At 59.3% G+C, this 19,302-nt stretch overlaps 1 protein-coding gene across 1 annotated transcript; it reads right to left on the bottom strand.

The window, feature by feature from the left end:
* Positions 1-78: 78 nt before the first annotated feature.
* On the bottom strand, positions 79-18,450 carry LOC119109904 (elongation factor G, mitochondrial-like; the record flags this gene model as incomplete). Its single annotated transcript, XM_037233653.1, is given in 19 exon segments — positions 79-144; positions 253-501; positions 4,674-4,732; positions 5,986-6,148; positions 6,499-6,659; positions 10,422-10,529; positions 10,841-10,970; positions 11,477-11,629; positions 11,972-12,074; positions 12,500-12,591; positions 13,440-13,538; positions 13,540-13,587; positions 14,020-14,197; positions 14,701-14,893; positions 15,280-15,398; positions 15,621-15,737; positions 16,084-16,288; positions 16,920-17,052; positions 18,283-18,450. Coding segments are annotated over 19 exon segments (2,544 nt in total), but the record flags the coding sequence as incomplete, so codon positions are not given.
* Positions 18,451-19,302: the final 852 nt, after the last annotated feature.

The raw sequence follows: 19,302 nt of genomic DNA, 5'->3' as shown, positions 1-19,302 counted from the left end.
GACGCCAGGGGCGGCGCCGGCTGGTTAGCGGGCGCCGGCCGGCGGTGCGACGCCAGCAGCCCGCTCCGCCGGCACAAGCTAGGCGGGGCTGCCCTCCTCCGGCGTCAGCTGATTGCGGACTCCGATGTTGGCCACGAAGAACGGCTGTCGGATGGTCACGGCACCATCGGCCGCGGCGCAGTCGCAGATGGGCGCCGCCGAGCCATCGGACGGCCAGGTCAGCTGACACCGACGGCCGTTAAACAGGTACACGCGACACTGGTGCTGGATCTGGAAGGCGAGCATCGCCTGCTGCGCGTGCTGGGAGCCCTGTGGCCGGTGGAACTGCTGCAGCTGCGCTGCCGGCGAGCCCGGCTCCACGGTCGGGTACAGCCGCAGCGGCTCGCAAGTCGCCTCCGTCTCTGACACGCACACGCAGGTGGTCTCACCGGCCAGCATGAACCGCGTGAACTGGGGGCGTGCGTCGAGCGCGATCTCGCGGCACAGGCGCGAGCGGACCCTCTCCGGCAGAGGCACGGCAGCCGCCAGAGCGGTCAGCAGCAGGACGATCAGCGCGCGGCGCGGCAACATGCTTCCCGTGCGACGGCCAGCGGCGGACTGGCCGTGCACTCCCGGCCGCGCCGCTTCTGTACCCGGCAACGGGTTCGCGCGCCGCGCTGACCCCCGCTGACCTCGTGACCTTGGCCGAGCGCCAATGCGGCGGGGCTGGCGGCGACCGCGCGGCTGCCCGGGGGCGCTTAGGTGGCAGTGACGCGGCCACGGGGGTGAGGCGCCACCAGGTCCGGTGCACGAATGGAAGCAGCCTCGGAGCGCTTTGACCCGACATTGGCAGTGTTCAGACGCCCGCGGCGAATTTCCCCTCCCACTCTGAGTGCATCGCGAATGAATTGATTGCTGACACCAACTAAAAGTAACCCAAAACTTGGATATATCCGGCCGTACTATACGCAGTCGCACTGATGTACTGATGCACAGTCGTGGTCGTACGCATGATTAGGTATACACACAGCCATGCATATGCACAGTCATACACATACACAGTTTTGTAAATGCATAGAACGACCCAGGAAGGGTTTTGGACCGCGAGGTTCTAATGGCATCACAACCATGTCGAAAATATAGACAGATGCCTCATAAATGTTCTAAGGCTTAGAACGATCCATAACGTGCCTTACCCTCCCCCATGCAGCACCATTTTAGAGCATGCTACCAAGGTAACACGGGTGCGACCGGCCAACGGCAACTCGACTCGGTGTAACTGACCGCACTGAATATTCCTTGTTAGTGTAAGTCGGAGTTGGTCGACCGAAGCACAGCTGAGTCGATATGACGACACTGTGCACCGACAGACTATGGGCGGGCCTGCTGAGCCACACACACAGACGATTGTTCGTCTATCAAAATACATGCCCAAAGTAAGCTGTTGGGGGACCCACAGACTGGTCTACAACATGACCCGTTGTAACCAACGTCGGGTCATCGAAATCGATTCTAGAATTGGGTCATTCGTTCTTTAGTCGGGGTCGGACCAGGCTCGATAAGTTGTGCTGCGCTGCCCGGTCAACCGCAGGTCTGTTTGATAACGCCAGTTTCTGTTCTCAGCAGTCACGGCACAGCCTCCTTAAGTAATGCCAACATCTGTTGAAGAAGCACTGATCTGTTGCTGCTCATAGCATCCAGCTGATGATGCCGGCTGGTTTGTGCATGTTTGTTTGTGTTTTTTTCGGCGAATCGGCTGCACAGGTCGTTTCACGCCCAGACTGTGTTCCATTCATGCGATCAGTTCTCTGTTGAAAGTGTATCCCAATTAAGAAGCACAGATACTGATTGTGGGATTAAACAGTGGACTACATCACCCGAAGTCCAGCAGCGGATAAAAACTTGACAACACCACTGACGCCAGCACCCGGCGCTTCCCCTATCAGGAACAGCAAAGCTCCATGCCGCCCAAAGTAGCGCAACCTCTCAGCGTTCAGGGATCTGCAGTCCACTAAAGCATGGTGAACAGTCAGTGGGCTCTCGCAACGACCACGCAACGGTGCCTTCCCCCTGGCTCCCGGGGCGAAAGCCGTGTGTACCACAGGTATGTCCTGTGCGCAGGCCGGACCGCTGGCCGGGTGGACGGGGGAGGGACACCGGGAGCCAGGCGGATGGGAGAGGGACACCAGGAGCCGAGCGGACGGGGGAAAGACACCGGGAGCCGGGCGGACGGGGGAGGGACACCGAGGGCCAGGCGGACAGGCGAAGAACACCGAGAGCCAGGCGGACAGGCGAAGGACACCGGGAGCTGGGCGGACCGGGGAGGGACACCGGGAGCCGGGCAAGCAGTGCGCAGTGCAAACCGGATGTGGGTCACGCGCCGCGTCGCACGCGCCGGGCCGACCGCTGGCACGGGACTGTTGGCATTGTCCGCCTTGCACGGGGCGCCGAATATGACCGCGACCGTGAGTGGGGGTTCTGCAGAAATGCGTGTCGCGTTTAGCAGTGACAGCTGCGGAACTCTAACAGTAGGCTGTGGAGGTGTCTATACCTTTCGACTGTGCGTCACGGGTGCTGGACCTGCAGCGCGTATGAATTTCCCCATTTTGCAAGAGGTAGAGTGCCGTATCAATAAAATGCAAATCGTCACAATGCTTGCTGTCAACTGCGTTGAGATTCATTTGAGGACGTGACGAAGGAACGGACGGCATCCAATGTGGACCTCCGCTGAACAAGTCGGCAGTTAAGCCGGGCAATTAAGTCGCCAGTCAAGCCAGGCACTTCGGCCGGGCGGGTAAGCCGGGCAGTTAAGCCAGGCAGTAAAGCCGGGCAGTTAAAGGGAGTGTTCCACATTTGTTTAGGGTTTTGATCTGAAATGGCCATCTTGAAGATCATTCGATACAATTTGCAGTCCTGGACTTCCTGAGACCTAAGCCCTCTAGTTTCTAAGTTTCACGCCCGCGGAGATGTGTAGACTATTTCGGGGAGACTATTTCAAGGTCACTTGGGTATGCATGACTCCATAATAACGGAATTCAAATCCTGCCATTCCATTAGTCATTCGGCGATCAAGGCCAATAAAATATGATTGTCGAGTCGTTCAGTCTGTCATTCGTGAGCGCCATTTCCAGACATAACGGCCGCCAATTGGCTTTCAGTCAAAGTTGTACTGGGAACTATGACGTAATCAAACAATAGCATATTGATGCGCATATTTACGAAACAGAGCTACTGTGTTGTCTTGAACAGTCCTTTGTTTTTTTAATATACCAACGGCTATAAGTGAGCTTAATTCATCATACCTGATGCCTGCCTCAATATCTACAAATATGGTACACTTCCTTTGAGCTGAGCAGTTCAGCCGGCAGTTAAGTCGGACAGTTAAGCCGACAGTTAAGTCGAACAGCTATGCCGACAGTTAAGCCTGACAGTTGAGCCGCGAAGACTCTCGTTGAGCAGAACTGCCGACTTCCTGCACCTGATCTGGACATGCCGGAACGTCCAAAGGTCAACAGTCTAGTCCTTTTCAGCAATGACCGACACCACCTAAGCATTTCACGCTGGACTTCCGGTTACACGGCAAAAACGCGTGAGGCGCACTCCAGCCTGTGCAGCCAGCCATTGCGAAAATTTGCGCGGAGAAACCGTTCGGATTATTACAGCGCCAGAAGCTCAGGCGACTTGACGAGCGCGGAAGGGCGGCAGCAGATAAGGGGAAAACCGGTAACGACTGGACGAGTTATAAATCACCTGGTCCAGACAATGCCGGGAGTTATTCAATTTTTTTTCAATCGGTTCAATTCTGATCAATTTGTTGCTTTTCCGGGCCATAAACCGGACCTTCTCCGCGAGGCATTATCACCGTTTGCTCAGAGGCCGCAACGCCGCAAAAAGCCCCCAAACCAGTGCCATAAACAAAAGAAGCCGGTTTAGCAAACGAAGAACCCAAGAACCGTTTGTCTCGTGGAAGGATGATAGATAATCTTCATCATAGCTTCAAGATATGATCACATTTTACACCGATATAGCAATGTCTTGTTTCCCCAAGTAAAAACGAAAAAGCCAGGGTAACACGAGCTCTGTCGTCTGGTTGGTTACTGGCGCTCTGATGTACAAATAGGTAACCATTTAGGCCGGCCTTTAAGGCTCAAGTCATTCAACGAATATTTCACCATGTTTTAGCTGTAGTCACTATTTACTTGCGTGCAACGTTTTCTCCGTTACGTCTGGGATACTTCAGGGGTTGGGAGCCAAGTAAACAAGACACTACCAAATCCCAGCATGGACTGCAATGCACAAGGATCGCGCAGGTCGGGCGGCGAGCCGCACCACTGCTATGTAAATCCATCCTCATGGAAGGCACGCAATGGATGTCGTGGCACGCTGGCTCGGTGGTAAGACGAAATCAACGGCCCTCGTGGTATTGTTCCCTAGTTACCGCCGGCCGCATGAGGTGATGCCAGTGCCAGCTGGATGCACTGACTGGCACTGGACGCCAGCTGACGACCTGTCTTGCGGGTGATTTCACGCATAATTTTGCATATCATTGTGCTCATTGCCCCCGAATGTCTTGTGGACTTGCAACCACTGCGGCGACTCTGGTGACGGCCGTGCTCTGTCTCTTCGGCGAACCGTGCTCACAGTTAACAAAAAGAGGCCAGTCTGCCCGCCTCGCTGGAAAGAAGCTGCCCGACCGACATCAGCGACCTGCTTTCCACCTCTCCGCCGAACCGTGCCGATTCCCACCCCCACACTGCCGGGGCGCGGTCGGGTCAGACCGAGCCGGACGCGCCGCCCGAGGAAGCGTCCGGGGCCGGCGCTGACCGCCGGCCGGCCCGCCTTCCGTCCGCGCAGTCACCGCCGGACGCGTCCCAGCCGCTTCCCGGCCGCGTGATTCACAGCCGGCGTTCTGGCAAAAACCCGCTGCGCAACACGCAGCTGATGCATACGCTACGCGCAGCGCTGGAAGTGGGGCGGCGAGCGGCCCGCCGATGGATAGCATCCGCTGGCGGCTCCGGCCCACACACCCAGCGCCAATAAACAATAAACTGAATTGAACAGGCCCGGGAAAACCGCGGTGTGTCGCAATGTTCCAGTGAATCGCGCGATCACCGCTCGCTGCATCGGCCGGCCGCGGCCGCGGCAATCGGCTGATTTGAGCCGGGGGCGGGGGGGGGGGGGGGAGAGGGCAGCCCGACACTGCAGCCCAGCGGCCGTCTCGGCGGCGGTGCAGCGAGCGCGAGGCGCAGTCCGGTGTCCGGCTGCCCAACGACGGAAGTCCGGGGCTGCTGACATCAGGTGCCTGACAAAACAGCTGCAATTCGACATGGCAATGGCCCACCTACAAGGCCAATTCGGTTCAACCTCCCTGCCCAGCCACCAGCACAGGGTCATCCCCTCCGTTAGCTGGGCCACGTGGCGTCCACTTGCCAAGTGTGTTTGCAACGGTCGGCCAGGCCGCTGTAATAATCCGACTGTCGTATGTGTAGCAAAGGCATCTGAAGGATCATCATGTGGCAAATGGTGTGGAGACGTCACGGGCGAGTTCCACCATTACACTCCGGCTCGACTCATCATCACAAGAAACAGCCTGGTTTACTGTTGATGATGGTGTATTCGCTTCCCATGCCCCGTAAATGAGTGGATGAACGGAAGCGTCGAAACGAAAAACAAAATGAGCGTGCACTTCTCCCGCGCCGTGCGGGAATCCCTCTCACTCACATCGTCCATACTGTACTATTTGCACACGTCCCCACGGCCGCGCGACTGATCGTAAAGCCTGTAACAAGCGTCCTCCCGCCGCGGGTACTGGCGACGAACCGGACACGATGTGCAGACCCGGGCGCTACCCCGGCCGGCGGTGCCTCGTCCGCGGCAGCGGCGACGGCAGCCTGGTCCACATCAAGCCCCTCCGCCGTCCGCGCCCGGCGCCTCGAGCGGCTCTCTGGCACCGAGAGCCCGCTCAGCCGCGGCGTTTGCCGGCGCGGCGCGTGTCGGCCGCCGCGCCACCCGCCGCCGCCGCCATCGCCTGCTCGTGCAGCTCCACCAGGCGCGCCTGCACGTCCGGCGTGGTCGGCACGTACCGGGCATACTCCATGCTGAATTCGCCCTTGCCCTGCGTGCCCGAGCGCAGCTCGGTGGCGTAACCGAACATCTTGTTGAGAGGCACCTGGCGACGGGAAAGGGGGGGGGGGCGGAGGAAGGCGTTAGCTAGCACCACGAAACGTCATAAAATGCATCATGAGCGCGGCAGGGGCAGCTTCACACGCCATGCTGCCACTTCGGCCGAGCAAGACGGCTGCGATAAATAGCTTGAGTCGAGTCTCTTGGAAGTCTACATTCTCATTGCGCAGAAAACACGAGCACTTCACAGACACAAACACTTTCCCGTCCTTACTCTCCTTCACGCCTGCATCCCCGCATCTCGACATCTGGAACACCACCGCACCACCTAGCTTCAGGATAGAACCTACACGCGCGGAGGACTGAGCACAGCGTAGACGGGCGGCGCGGACACACCTCAGCGAAGACAGTGAACCAGCCCTCGTTGCTGTCCTGGCCGAGAACGACCCCCGCGCGCCGGTTCAGCTGACCCATCACCGCGCTCTGGAACTCAGCCGGCGCCGACACCTCCACAGACATCATCGGCTCCAGCACCTGCCAGTGGCCGCTGGCGTACGCTGTGGACAGCAGTAAAGGGCGTCTGTCAGGCCGGGCCAGGTCAGGTCAGGTCAGGTCAGGTCAGGTCAGGTCCGGTCAGGTCAGCAGGCACAGCCCTGACAGCTGTCGCACAATGCGGGGGTCGGGTCAGGTTGGCGGGTGTGGCAACGGTCTCCGGCACAAATCGCGGGGGGAGGGGGCGCAGGTCAGGTGTCAGGTCAGGTCACCTGGTCCAGGCTGGCCGTTGGCATGTACTACGGGGGCGAGCGACTGATCGGGTCAGGTACCCCAGCACAAGTCACCGACCCCAGACTACGGGGCGCAAGCGAGGTAAGACTCCGCACCAGGAACCGGGTGCTGACGTCCTCTACGGGATCAGGCCACGTGACCGTGTTGCCGTAAAAAAAGGAACATAAAGCCAGACCGCAAACCGCATCGCTCACAACTCGGCATAATTCGCGGCACCCCGGCCATTCGCGGCGAGCCGGTGCACCAGGAAGTCACCCCGTGCTAACCGGTACACGGGACCAGCACGCAGCGCCGCCCCGATCGACGCGCAGGTCACAGAGAACCGACCACACAGCAAGGGTGGGCAGGCTGGATTGGCCCGGCTGGGACCAGTGACCCGACGACCCGGCCCGGTCGGACGCCGAGGGGAATCCCACGGACGCAGATAACCCATCGCCGCTCAGCAGCGCCACGCGGCGACAAAACGACCGCAAACCACACGTCCGGACATCAAATGTTCCGTTTGGGGTCGACTCCATTCCCGCTGGGAAGCGCCGGAAAGCCAAGTGTCAAGGTTGCTGTTAACGAGACGATGGGATGCGAGCTGACAGGACTCCAGCCCGCTAAAGCTAAGTTGAGTGCTTCCGCTCATCACGCAGCATCAGAGCGTCTGCCTTTTCTCAAGCCGCACGAACTCCTGCAAAATCCCGCACACTGCGCTGACGGCTAAGCTCCGGCTCACGTGTAACGACAAAGCTCTGTATTACATTCACGCCCGCCCGATAACCCGTTATGATTAGCATTTCCGGGCTGTAAGCCGGCCGGGAAGCAGACGGGTCCGCGTCCGTGCCCTGCCAGCTAAGAGATACCAGTCCATCCCTCCCAGAAGGCCGGCTGCGCCGTTACATGGTCGTTACATGGTTACATGGTTACATGTGCCGTTACATAGTCACTGAAGCCCGGCGAGGTCCGGATCAGCGTAGGTCGGTGCCGAGCCGCGTGCGGCTGCCGACAACCCAGACAGAGTCAAATGTGATGGCACGGGATCAGGTGGGTGCTTTGGTTACGCAATCCACGCTGGGGTTATAAGCCAGCAATGCGATAGACGAGAAGAACGTCTTATTGGCGGTCATAGCCCTTGCTGAGGTCGAGAGGACGAGCTGATGTTAGCGTTATGTTTGAGAAGAGGTGTTAGCACGATGAACTAAATATTTAGGTTATGTCGCCATCGTCGACGCCGCAGCGAAACACTGTGTGGAATCTTTATCGCAGCACACAACTGGAAACGTTCGATGTGCAGCAATGTACGGCCCGAACGCGCTCAGGGCCCCTCGGAATAACTCACAGGCGCCAGCGGCCTTGAGAAATGAGTGCAAAAGCAGGGACAAATCAACAACAGTGACAGGGACAACATCCACAAAACTACCAAATTTCGACTTGCACCAAATTCTGCCGATGAAATGGGATTACGCGACCATATGGTAAGTTGCTGTTGTTTCGATTCATGCTCGGATTGCTGTTGTTTCGATTCATACTCGGATTGCTGTGTTTCGATTCGTGCTCGGATTGCTGTGCTTCGATTCATGCTCGGATTGCTGTTGCTTCGATTCATACTCGGATTGCTGTTGTCTCGATTCATGCTCGGATTGCTGTTATTTCGATTCATGCTCGGATTGCTGTTGTTTCGATTCATACTAGGATTGCTGTTGTTTCGATTCATGCTCGGCGTATGTCGCTTCCGGCCCGTCAGTCCCACATTAACTTCGAGCCGTGCCCGAAGAACATACGACCTCAGGGATGCGGCGCGCCGACCCGCAGCCTCGCGCGCCAGGTGGACGCGGTCCGCCCTGACCTCCCAGGGCGCCAGCTGCACCTCAGACGCCAACGCGAGTCGACACCGCGACGGGTCTACGAACACCCCACATTGGCAGCGAACTGACCTGACTCCGAAGGGGCCCCACGTGACCCACATCGCCGTAACAGGACCTGACGCCACCATAGGTTGCAAGATAGATCACCTCATTGGCACCACCAACAGTGCTAGAAAAGGGTCCCGTGAAAGCCTCTGGCAGGAATCGAACGCAGGCCATTCGATTTCAAACCTTTACCGAAACGAAACCCAGCAGCCCACGACCGTTCGCGTCGCTCACCTCTGCAGCCCCCTTCCGCCGCCGGGTGAGGGCGGTAGCGACCAACTACGTGACGACACGAGCATCCTCTTTCTCACTGTCGTGCACAATTCAGTGCATCAGCCATTTCCGTGGACGACGTTAAAACTTACGAGACGTTGACACCCAGACGGTGAACGGACGTGGACTGACAGATCTTCGCATACACGGTCCGGCAGACAACAGTCTGATTGAAAACTGATCGTCACTTACACGACCATCATACACAACCAAAAATCAATCCCACTATGCTTGCAGGCGGGGGTGCAGTTTCCTTTTCAGTTAGAGGGGGAGGGGCAGGCCCCAAACTTTGGCTCCAGTTCCAAGTTTGAGAAGAAAACGGACCAAGTCGGGGAGAAACCTGCTTGTTGGCTTATTTCGAGGGTAAGTTTCTTCATATTTCACTTCCCAGGTCCCCAAAAGTCATTTTGCGACATTATCCCGCCGCTTGCTGGATACCGCCAAGGCCGCTTCACAGTATACAGCCATGATTTTCCACTACACACACCGGCGGCCGCTTAAGCGCGTGCCCCCCCCCCCCCCCCCCAGCGCCGACAAAGGTGTCTGCGCGACATCTGCCGGCGCCGGGTCCAAACGTGACCGGTCGAGCGACGGGTCAGTGTGCCGGTCCCCACCTGACATGACCTGACCTGCACCGCAGCTCACCGGCCGTCCAGTCGTGACCCTAGACCGCCCCGCACCCGTCGGCAAGCGCTGCTCCCGCGGCCCCGACCGGAACGGACCTCAAGCCGGTCCCCGCCCCACCTACCTGACCTGCACGGCAGCTCACCGGCCGTCCAGTCGTGACCCTAGACCGCTCCGCACCCGTCGGCAGGCGTTGCTCTCGCGGCCCCGACCGGAACGGACTTCAAGCCGGTCCCCACCCCACCTGACCTGACCTGCACGGCAGCTCACCGGCCGTCCAGTCGTGACCCTAGACCGCCCCGCACCCGTCGGCAGGCGCTGCTCCCGCGGCCCCAACCGGGACGGAACTCAAGCCGGACCTCAGCAGCTGCCTGCAGCTGCGCGTGTGCTCGCGCTTACATACACCTCCACAAAACATGTAGCCCTTCTTGCCAAACCTGACGGCTGCTCAGCGCAGACAGCAGCAGCTCTGGACGACCGCTGGCTTCACACTGCAGGGACACACCCAGGATTTCATGCGGGGGGAGGGGGGGGGGGGAGCAATCCAAACCCATCCTCGTGGGTAGGCCAAAATGCTGTAAAAATCGTTCCACGATATACTTCTGCAGAAACGCTTAGAATGTCTCAAGAAAACAAGCGCCTGCGCACGCCCCTTTTCCCCGTTTTTCCTGTGTCCCCTGTGCATGTCCACGTCCCCTTTACACGCGCCCCTGCCCGCAGCAGGTGACCGGCGCCACTGACCCTCCTTGACGGCGCCCTGGCCGGCCAGGATGAAGGCGATCTCGTTGGAGTCGACCGCGTGGCTGGCGCCGTCCAGCAGTCGGAAGCGCACGCCCGAGATCTTGTGACCTGTCGGGGTCACGCGGACCGGTCAGCAGGCGGTCGGCGGTCACCTCACCCCGCCCCTCCCCGCCCGCGGCGTGGCCGGCCGCCGGCGGCGCAAGATTCCAAGCGACGGTGAAGTTAGACACCGTCCCTGCCTGCACCATGTTTTTTTTTTTAGTCAGCCAGTGAAGGCAAGACAAGACTACATGACACAATACCCAAGTAGTCTTCATCCAATCATTCACTTCGACAGCTGCACACATTGATGCAAAATATTCGTACACAGGTGCAAACTGATAAATGCATATGGATTGCGAGCATTGCGGCAGACCTACCAGTTAGGGCGCCTTTCTCCGTCATGTTCATGAATCCCTTTTTGATGGCAGGAATGAATTGCTTGGGCACGTTGGTGCCCATTGTCTGGTCCACAAACTCCAGCTTGGTGTTTTCGGAGGCTGGCAGGGGCTGCAGCAAGGCACACTCGCATGAAATCCGCGTCAGGGAATCCGCCAGACGACCCAAGACGAGCACGTGCAAGGCCCCGTGAATCACATGAAATCGGATCAACGGTTCAAACGTCATGCGTTTGCGGCTATCCGAGTTGACACCGGCTAGTGATGCAGCTTCAAGCATGGCCACGGGACTGCACCGCTCGAGGAACAGGCTTGAGACAGGGAGTCGTGTCCACCGCGTCACATTCTCGCATCGTCCTCCGGCCCGTCACGTGAGTGTCGCAGTTCTTCCAGCAGCCAACCCAGCTGCCAACCCTTGCTTGCAACCTCAATGATGCGCCACTAAGTTACACTTTCCAGCTGAGCCAGATAATTCCAAGGCAGGTTACATCCACCTTACACCACCATGTGATGGATCACCTTCAGGTTATAAATGATGTCAGTTTCCTCCGCATTGCGCCTAAATGCATGAAAACACAGATCCGTATGATCTCGGTGGGCACTGTAAACGCCGCCTACCTCCAGCACGCCCAGGACCCGACCGTACTGGCCGGCGCCGCCCGACTGCTTCTTGTGCTGGTAGTCGAATGAGCACGGTTCCAGCAGCGTCTCCCTGAAGGCCACCTTCGGCTGGCCCATCACCACCGGACAGTTGTACTCCCGCTCCATTCGCTGCAACCGTGGCAGCGCGGATCAGCGGCCGGAGACAGACCCAGGTGAGCTCCACGGGTCCAGGGACATACACAGGTCAGACCCCCCGGATCTGAGGACAAACCCAGGTAAGACCCGCGTTCGCTGACACGCAGGTCGGCCCCCCGGATCTGGGAACACTCAGGTGAGCCCTCTGGGGCGGTGACATACACAGGTCCCCCAGGTCCGGGAGTAGACACAGGTCAGCCCAGGGAACTGAGCTGTGGAACCCGTCGCATGTTACATCTGGTTAACCTGTACTCCGCGCTCACCCCAGCGGCACCGTTGTAGAGTCTGCCGCCAGGCAGCGCCACCGCCGCTCACCTGGGCGTAGATGTCCAGGTGCAGTTCGCCCATGCCAGCCGCAATCGTCTCCTTGGAGTCGTCGTCATACATGATCTTGTACGTGGGATCCTCGCGGGTAAACCTGCCGCGCATGGGACAGCACCTCATCAGGACCGGCCGCACCTGCGATCCGCGCATGGAACAGCACCCCATCAGGACCGGCCACACCTGCGATCCGCGCATGGGAGACAGCACCCCCTCAGGACCGGCCACACTTGCGACCCGCGCATGGGACAGCACCCCATCAGGACCGGCCACACCTGCGATCCGCGCATGGGAGACAGCACCCCATCAGGACCGGCCACACCTGCGACGCACCCGGAGCGACGCCTCCGGCGGGCTCGCTCAGCATCCGACAGGGAAACACGTGCGACGGTCCCGCCCTCCGATTATACGTGAAAGGAACAAGCTAGACGTTCCAAAGGGGTGCGCATACAGTGCCGATCTGCACCAATTACCCGACACATAGAAGCTCGACCCTCCACCGGCGGCCAAGCCCGGGCTGACCTGTTGACGGCTTTGCCGAAGTTCTCGACGTCCTTGCTGTTCTTGGGCTTGATGGACATCGATATGACGGGGTCCGGCACGAAGATGGACTCCTACGGCGGGGAGAGGGGAGGGGGGGTGAAGCTGGCTGGTCCGAACCAGGCCCGGCCCGGCCCGGCTTGGCGCCACTGCTCGCCCGCGCAGCCAGCCAGCGTAGCCCGACACCCCACTGGTGCGCATGTGATGGGGGACCAATGATCACCGTAGCGCATTACTTGCAGCGATCTAGCCACCGAGAACTGAGTATGGCGCGTGGCTTCTGCATGGTGTTTACCGGGTGTTCAACTACGTGTGACATGGATGTGACCCCTCCCTGTCCAGGTGACACGTGGCGTCACTCCGACACCCGGACGCCAAACTGCCCTACACACTCTGACACCGCGATACCCAACTGCCCTACACACTCTGACACCGCGATACCCAACTGCCCTACACACTGACACCGCGACACCCAATTGCCCTACACACTCTGACACCGCGACACCTAACTGCCCTACTTCCTCGACACGCAATAACCCTCGCTTTATCGTCAGTGGACAAGACAAACGCTGCTCTCAAGAGCGATGCAGCCCGCCATTCTGGCCGCCAAGGTCGTGATGAGCTGAGACGGCTGTTGTCACGAGCCGTCCGCTGGGAGTCTCTCCAGCAGGCAGCAGCGCAGCCCGGCGACCGGCCACCGACTCCCGCAGCCTCCCCGGCGGCCGGCCGCCCACTTTCGCAGCCTTCCCGGCCGCCCACCCCCGCAGCCTCCCCGTAGGCTGGCCACCCACTCCCGCAGCCTTCCCAGCCGCCGGCCGCCAATTCCCGCAGCCTCCCCGGCAGCTGGCCACCCGCTCCCGCAGCCTCCCCGGCAGCTGGCCACCCACTCCCGCAGCCTCCCCGGCCGCCGGCGGCCACGCACCATGGACAGGTTCAGCCGGGCGTCTGAGACGAAGGAGTCTCCGGAGGCGCAATCGACGCCGAAGAGGGCGAATATGTCGCCGGCGAACACCTCGTCCACAGTCCTCCAGCTGGTCAGAGTGCAGCCGCACCAGGCGGGCCACGCGCACCTGAGGTAGACGGCGCCGGTTCGAGCCTGGCTGACGGCTCAACTTTCCAACGCGGCGGGGCGACGGACGCACACGTACAATACGTGGACCGGGCGCACCCGCTGGAACCGGCCACGACGGTGCGTCAGACCGCACCCAGGCCATCACCCGACCACCTCCTGCCCAGCCGCACAGCACCCAGCTAGCGTCAGCTGAGGGCAGCCGGTTCAGTCCGCATGACACATTGCCCCGGACAGCGAGGAGACACCAACTTCATCAGACAGCAACACAACGTGCAACGGCGTCAGACATCCCCGCGCGGGCCTCCTCCACCGCGCTCTCGTCAGACGCCTGACCACTTAACCCGGTACATGTCCACCCGCCATCGAGAGGACCGGCCTCAGCGGGGCGACTCAGCGCCCGCACCGGCGGCACCCACCGCTCCAGCCGCACCTTTTTGCCGTTGCGGGTGTTGAAGATGATCTCGCCCTTGGCCAGACGGCCCTGGTAGCAGCGCAGGTACGTCAGCTGGCCGAACCTGCCCGCCTCCAGCTTGAACGCCAGCGAGACGAACGGGTGCGAGCTGTCGCGCAGCGGGCTCATCCGGACCTGCTTCGGCTTACCCTCCGGCCTGCGGTCAGGCCGCTCACGGTCAGCGGCTGCAGCGGATGTCCTCGAAAGCCGTGTCGCGGCCAATGGCCTTTGTGCTGATAGCCAAGCCGACAGCAGAACTGTGTGCACGCCTCCACTACCAAGGCCGCATAATATTGGGGATAGGGACACTAAACACGTGAGACGGGATGCTGAGCACAGGTTAGGACGTTAAGTATTAAGTATTGGCAATGTTTGCTCGATAACATTGTTTCACGAGTACCTCCCGGCTTCTTGAACGTCGATAACCTTGAAGGTCAATCTTGCCAGAATAAAAACTCTAGACTCACAGCCTCCAAAAACAAGAGCCGAAAGCCTTTTTCCTTCCACCAAGTACAAGTAAAGGGTAGACCAGGATAGGACACTGCATTACGACAAATACGAACTCCAGACATCGCATTCGGCGCCCTGATTCTCACCACACCTCGCGCCGCCCGCACCGCGCGCTGTCGCAGCCCGTCTGCCCCGCCGTGCCCCACTCACGTGAGGACGGTCTCGTCGAGCGCAAAGTTCTCCACCTGGGCCGGGTTGGGCAGGTACGCGAGCACGCCGTCCAGCAGCGGCTGCACGCCGCGGTTCTTGAGCGCCGTACCCATCATGACGGGCGTGAACTGGCGGGCGAGCGTGGCGCGGCGCACGGCCGCCGCCAGCTGCTGCTCCGACGGCGTCTGCTCCTCTGCCAGCCAGGTCAGAGGTCAGGTCAGGTCGGGTCGGGGAAGGTTAGAGGGCAGAACAGACAGCGACGGACACGCACCGAAGCAGTCACAGACAGACATACCGTCAGACACGGACAGAGCCGGTCACATGGCGCCGGCTCCTATGCCGGGAGAGCCAGCTCCGGGACACGGCCAGGAGTCACCACCGCCGGAGACAAGCCCAGCTGGTCACACACGGACAGACGGATGACTACCGACAAACTGCCCGACGAAAACTGCGGCGATCAGGCGGCAGCGACCGCCCAGCAGGCAGGCACACAATCTGACAAAGACCGAGGCGGCATGTACGGACCCGCCGTCAGACACAGAAAGCGACAGTTTGACACAGGAGACGGCGACAACTGACCCAGGAACAGCATGCCCAGCTCGTCGTCTGCGTCGGCCACGTGCTCGATGAGTTCTGCCCGCGCGTCCTCCGCCTCAGCCCTCATGTCGGCCGGCACCTCGTCGTACCGCACGATCTCGCTGCCATTGGAGCGCATAGTCAAACGGGGGGCGAGGGGGGCAAGGTCAGGACACTGCCGACCACGGCCAAAGACCGCGACGGCCTCCACGGCAACGCGACAACACGGCGATCCACGCTCGGCTACGTCAATGGGTCGCGATAGTACCTGGTCGACGATCGGAGCAAACGCAAGCAACGCCCGCCTGTGTTAATCGCTTTTACGCAGTGAGCTTGCTACTTACCCGAATGGGCCGTCGAAATAGATGGCTCTCTGTTGGACGAGGTCCACCAGCCCTTGAGTGTTTCCTTCCAGGCCGATGGGCAGTTGCACAAAGGCCGCGTTATGATTCATCTTCGTCCTGGAATGCAGATATGTCAGGCCGCTGAACAAAGTCTCCCATGAACACATGCATTTATTGCGGAGTGTGACAAGCTTCATCCCATCACTGCAGGCTGACGCATCTACCAGCGTGGATGGATATCAGATGACTTCGCTGGCCGACTCGCGCCCTTCGCCTCGGCTGAGACAGACCCGGTCCGTATGCTGTGGCACGTCGCTGAGGCAGAACACTACACAGGACGGACTGCAGAGGTGCACATCCCGTGCTTCTACGACTCTGACTCCAGCCCTTCGCCTCACCAGCGACACACCAACACCAGCGAGGGCCCGGCGAGCCATGACGTCCCGCCCCTCCGGGCGCCCACCTCATCTGCGCGAGCACGCGGTGCGGGTTGGCGCCGGCCCGGTCCAGCTTGTTGATGAACGCCAGACAGGGCACGCTGTAGCGCTTCATCTGGCGGTTGACGGTGAGCGTCTGACTCTGGACGCCGCCGACGGCGCACAGCACCAGCACGGCGCCGTCCAGCACGCGTAGAGCCCGCTCCACCTCCACCGTGAAGTCGACGTGACCTGGGCGGCAGCGGGCGGCGCGTGTCACGGGGAGCCAGGGCGCCGAGCGCGCCGCCCAGAGACCACGCGCGCGGCAAAGACGGGTCGTCCCGCGCGTCAGGGTCGGGGGGAGCCGGGGCGCGAGCGCCCGTTCGGTGCTGCGCGCGGCAGCGGGCCGCGCGTGTCGCGGCAGGGCGGAGAGCAGGACCGTCGAGCGCGCCGCCCAGAGACACGAGCTCGGGCCAGCGGGCGGCGCGTGTCACGGGAGCCTGGGCGTCCGAGCGCGCCGCCCAGAGACCACACGCGCGCGGCAGGCAGGGGCGGCGGCGTGTCCCGGGGATGCCCGGGCGCCGAGGCGCGCCGCTCAGGTGCCATGCGCGCGGCAGCGGGCGGCGCGTGTCACGGGGAGCCCGGGCGCCGAGCGCGCCGCCCAAGGGCCACGCGCGCGGCAGCGGGGACATCGCGCCGAACGGTCACGGCCGATGTCAACGGCCACAGCAATGTCAGAGACGGTCGTTCTCACGCGGGCCACACACCGGTCACGTCACGGCAAACAAACAGCGCTGTCTACAGACCGGGCGTGGCCCGTCGTGTCAGGAGCAAACCTCCGAGGCAAACAAGGCCGGGGTGCCACCGCCGGCGGCCGCCTCACCTGGCGTGTCGATGATGTTGATGTTGTGGTCCTTCCACATGGTGTAGGTGGCCGCCGACTGGATGGTGATGCCACGCTGCCGCTCAAGCTCCATCGAGTCCATCACGGCGCCCACGTTGTCCTTGCCGCGCACCTGCCGCCGGCGCGCGCCGCCTCCGTCAGCTCGTGGTCGGGCAGGCCAAACCACAGCAGGGCAGGCACACACACAAAGCCAGTAAGCCACCGATCGTCAGGAGGACGAGCACACCATCACGTGTAGGCGAAGGCAACGAGGAACGACACATTTCCAGGCGCAGTAGATAAACCGCGAGAAGGGGATGATTACGGTTATTTGCTCGACAAGGACATTTTCCGTCACACGGTGCAGCAAAGAAATTTCCATACCGCAAAAGTACATGGGCGCAGTGGACAAGTAACTTATGTGTGAAGAACAAGTTAAGAGATCTGGGTAAAGAAGATTGTGGGCTATGATCTATGAATATATTATGGGCGAAGTAATGTCTGTGTTAATGGTGGTTTACGACGCACTCAGTGTGGGGGGGGGGGGATGCATGTGTGGGTCTGTATCGGTCAACGTGTGCGGGCCATGTACACACGTATGCATGTAGGTATATGTGTATGTATGTATGTACACATGTATGTGGTGGTCGCATGCATGCATGTGTATGTGTGCCTGTATGCTTATATGCATGCATGGATGTGCATATGTGTGCCTATATACATGCATGTATATATGCATTATCCAAATGTGCATGTATGCATGAATATGTGTGCATGTGGTGCAGTTAGTGTCGATAAGCATGCCATAGCGTCGAACTATGGTGTGCTTCCACGATTATCTGATGATGTAACCAGGCAGCTTCATATCTTACTGAATCATTAATAAATCATTTAGCAACTAAACAGCACATGCCACACATCCAAATTGTTGTAGCCATCCCAGCCAAGAACTATGGTTCTCCACACGCACCAGCAGGTAATACGAATCAGCAGCACGTAAGATCATACCGCCAAAAAGGAAAAGCGACGGGTTCGGCCCAGGGCACCGTTCTCGTGAAGAATCGGCGCTCAGCAGAGGCCATCCACCAACAGGTCTGCCAGCATGACAGTTCAAAAGAATGTGCTAAGCAGTGGTTACCACAACCACCCGCAGGGCTTTTGCTTGATACCGTCAAAACGGAATGTGGGCGCGCAGAAGAGGATCCAACGAGCATCTCACTCCTAGAGCTATTGTCTAACACCATCACAGCGAGATGTGCCCGCTCAACAGCAGATATCTCGCGATTTTCTGGGCCTAGAGCACCCCACTGATAGTTCGTCGCACCAGCCGTTCCGTCAAGAGATGGTGCCCTGCAGGCATTACCTCGTGCATTTCGCTGATGCGGCCGGTGTAGAACAGGATGCGCTCTGAGAGGGTCGTCTTGCCAGAGTCGATGTGCGCAGATATGCCGATGTTGCGTATCCGCTCCAGCGCTATGTTGTTGGGTGCAGATGCATGTGATGCCCACCGCACACCACTGGTGCGGTGCAACTGCGGCCAAACAGGGAGTGGTCACAGTGAGTAACAGGCATATATGTCAAACGTGTACCTGACATGCAACACCTGAGATGCTGCTGCAATTTGAATGAAATCACACCCCCACAGACACTTGCACCACACCTCATCAAAGCATGGAATGGGGGGGGGACACCATATGTCGCAGGCTGTTAAGAAGGGTACCAGTTGGAACAGGTAAGCACCAGTATATGGAAACATTCTAGACTAGGAACTAGTGGGCAGAGGGGTAAGAGTTACACCATACTGAGTTCCACCTCCTGCTAAAGCAGCAGTGATTCTGACTGTCTAGCCATGCTTAAGGTTCTCTTCCGAAGCATGAGGCAGCTAACAGAACAGTAACCATCTTCTACCAGAAAAATCAAGCGGACAGTTGCACCAACAGACCGACATATGCTAGATGTTGGGAACCTAAGCCTGTGATACAGCTGTCATGCTACTGATAACTTAATTTTGTTTTGGTTTGAGATGATGTTCAAAAAGTAAAACTAGGGCATGACATGTAACTTTAGTGGGCAATGGATGCATTGAAAATGCTTTATGAGAATAGAAATGTGATACAAATAAACTATCAATTACAAACCAACCCAACAACACCATTTCAATGTTGTGAGTTATCTCACTGAAATATGAGCCTTCTGGTATACAATGCAAAGGCAGCAAGGTCCCAGTCTAAGAGATGCAATTATTTAAGCAAGCTGATACAGTGGCTCACAGGGCTATCTATCTACATATTCAGTTTCAGCCCAGCCTGTATACCCACACATTATGATGACTGGTAAAAAGTTCACCATATTCCAGATGATGAATTGAAAGTAAAATGAACTA

The sequence above is a fragment of the Pollicipes pollicipes genome, unplaced genomic scaffold (assembly GCF_011947565.3).
Source record: "Pollicipes pollicipes isolate AB1234 unplaced genomic scaffold, Ppol_2.1 Scaffold_7231;HRSCAF=8579_pilon_pilon_pilon, whole genome shotgun sequence".
Lineage (NCBI taxonomy): Eukaryota > Metazoa > Arthropoda > Thecostraca > Pollicipedomorpha > Pollicipedidae > Pollicipes > Pollicipes pollicipes.
The sequence above is the reverse complement of the archived record's forward strand: the minus strand, read 5'-3'. Positions and strand labels throughout refer to the sequence as shown.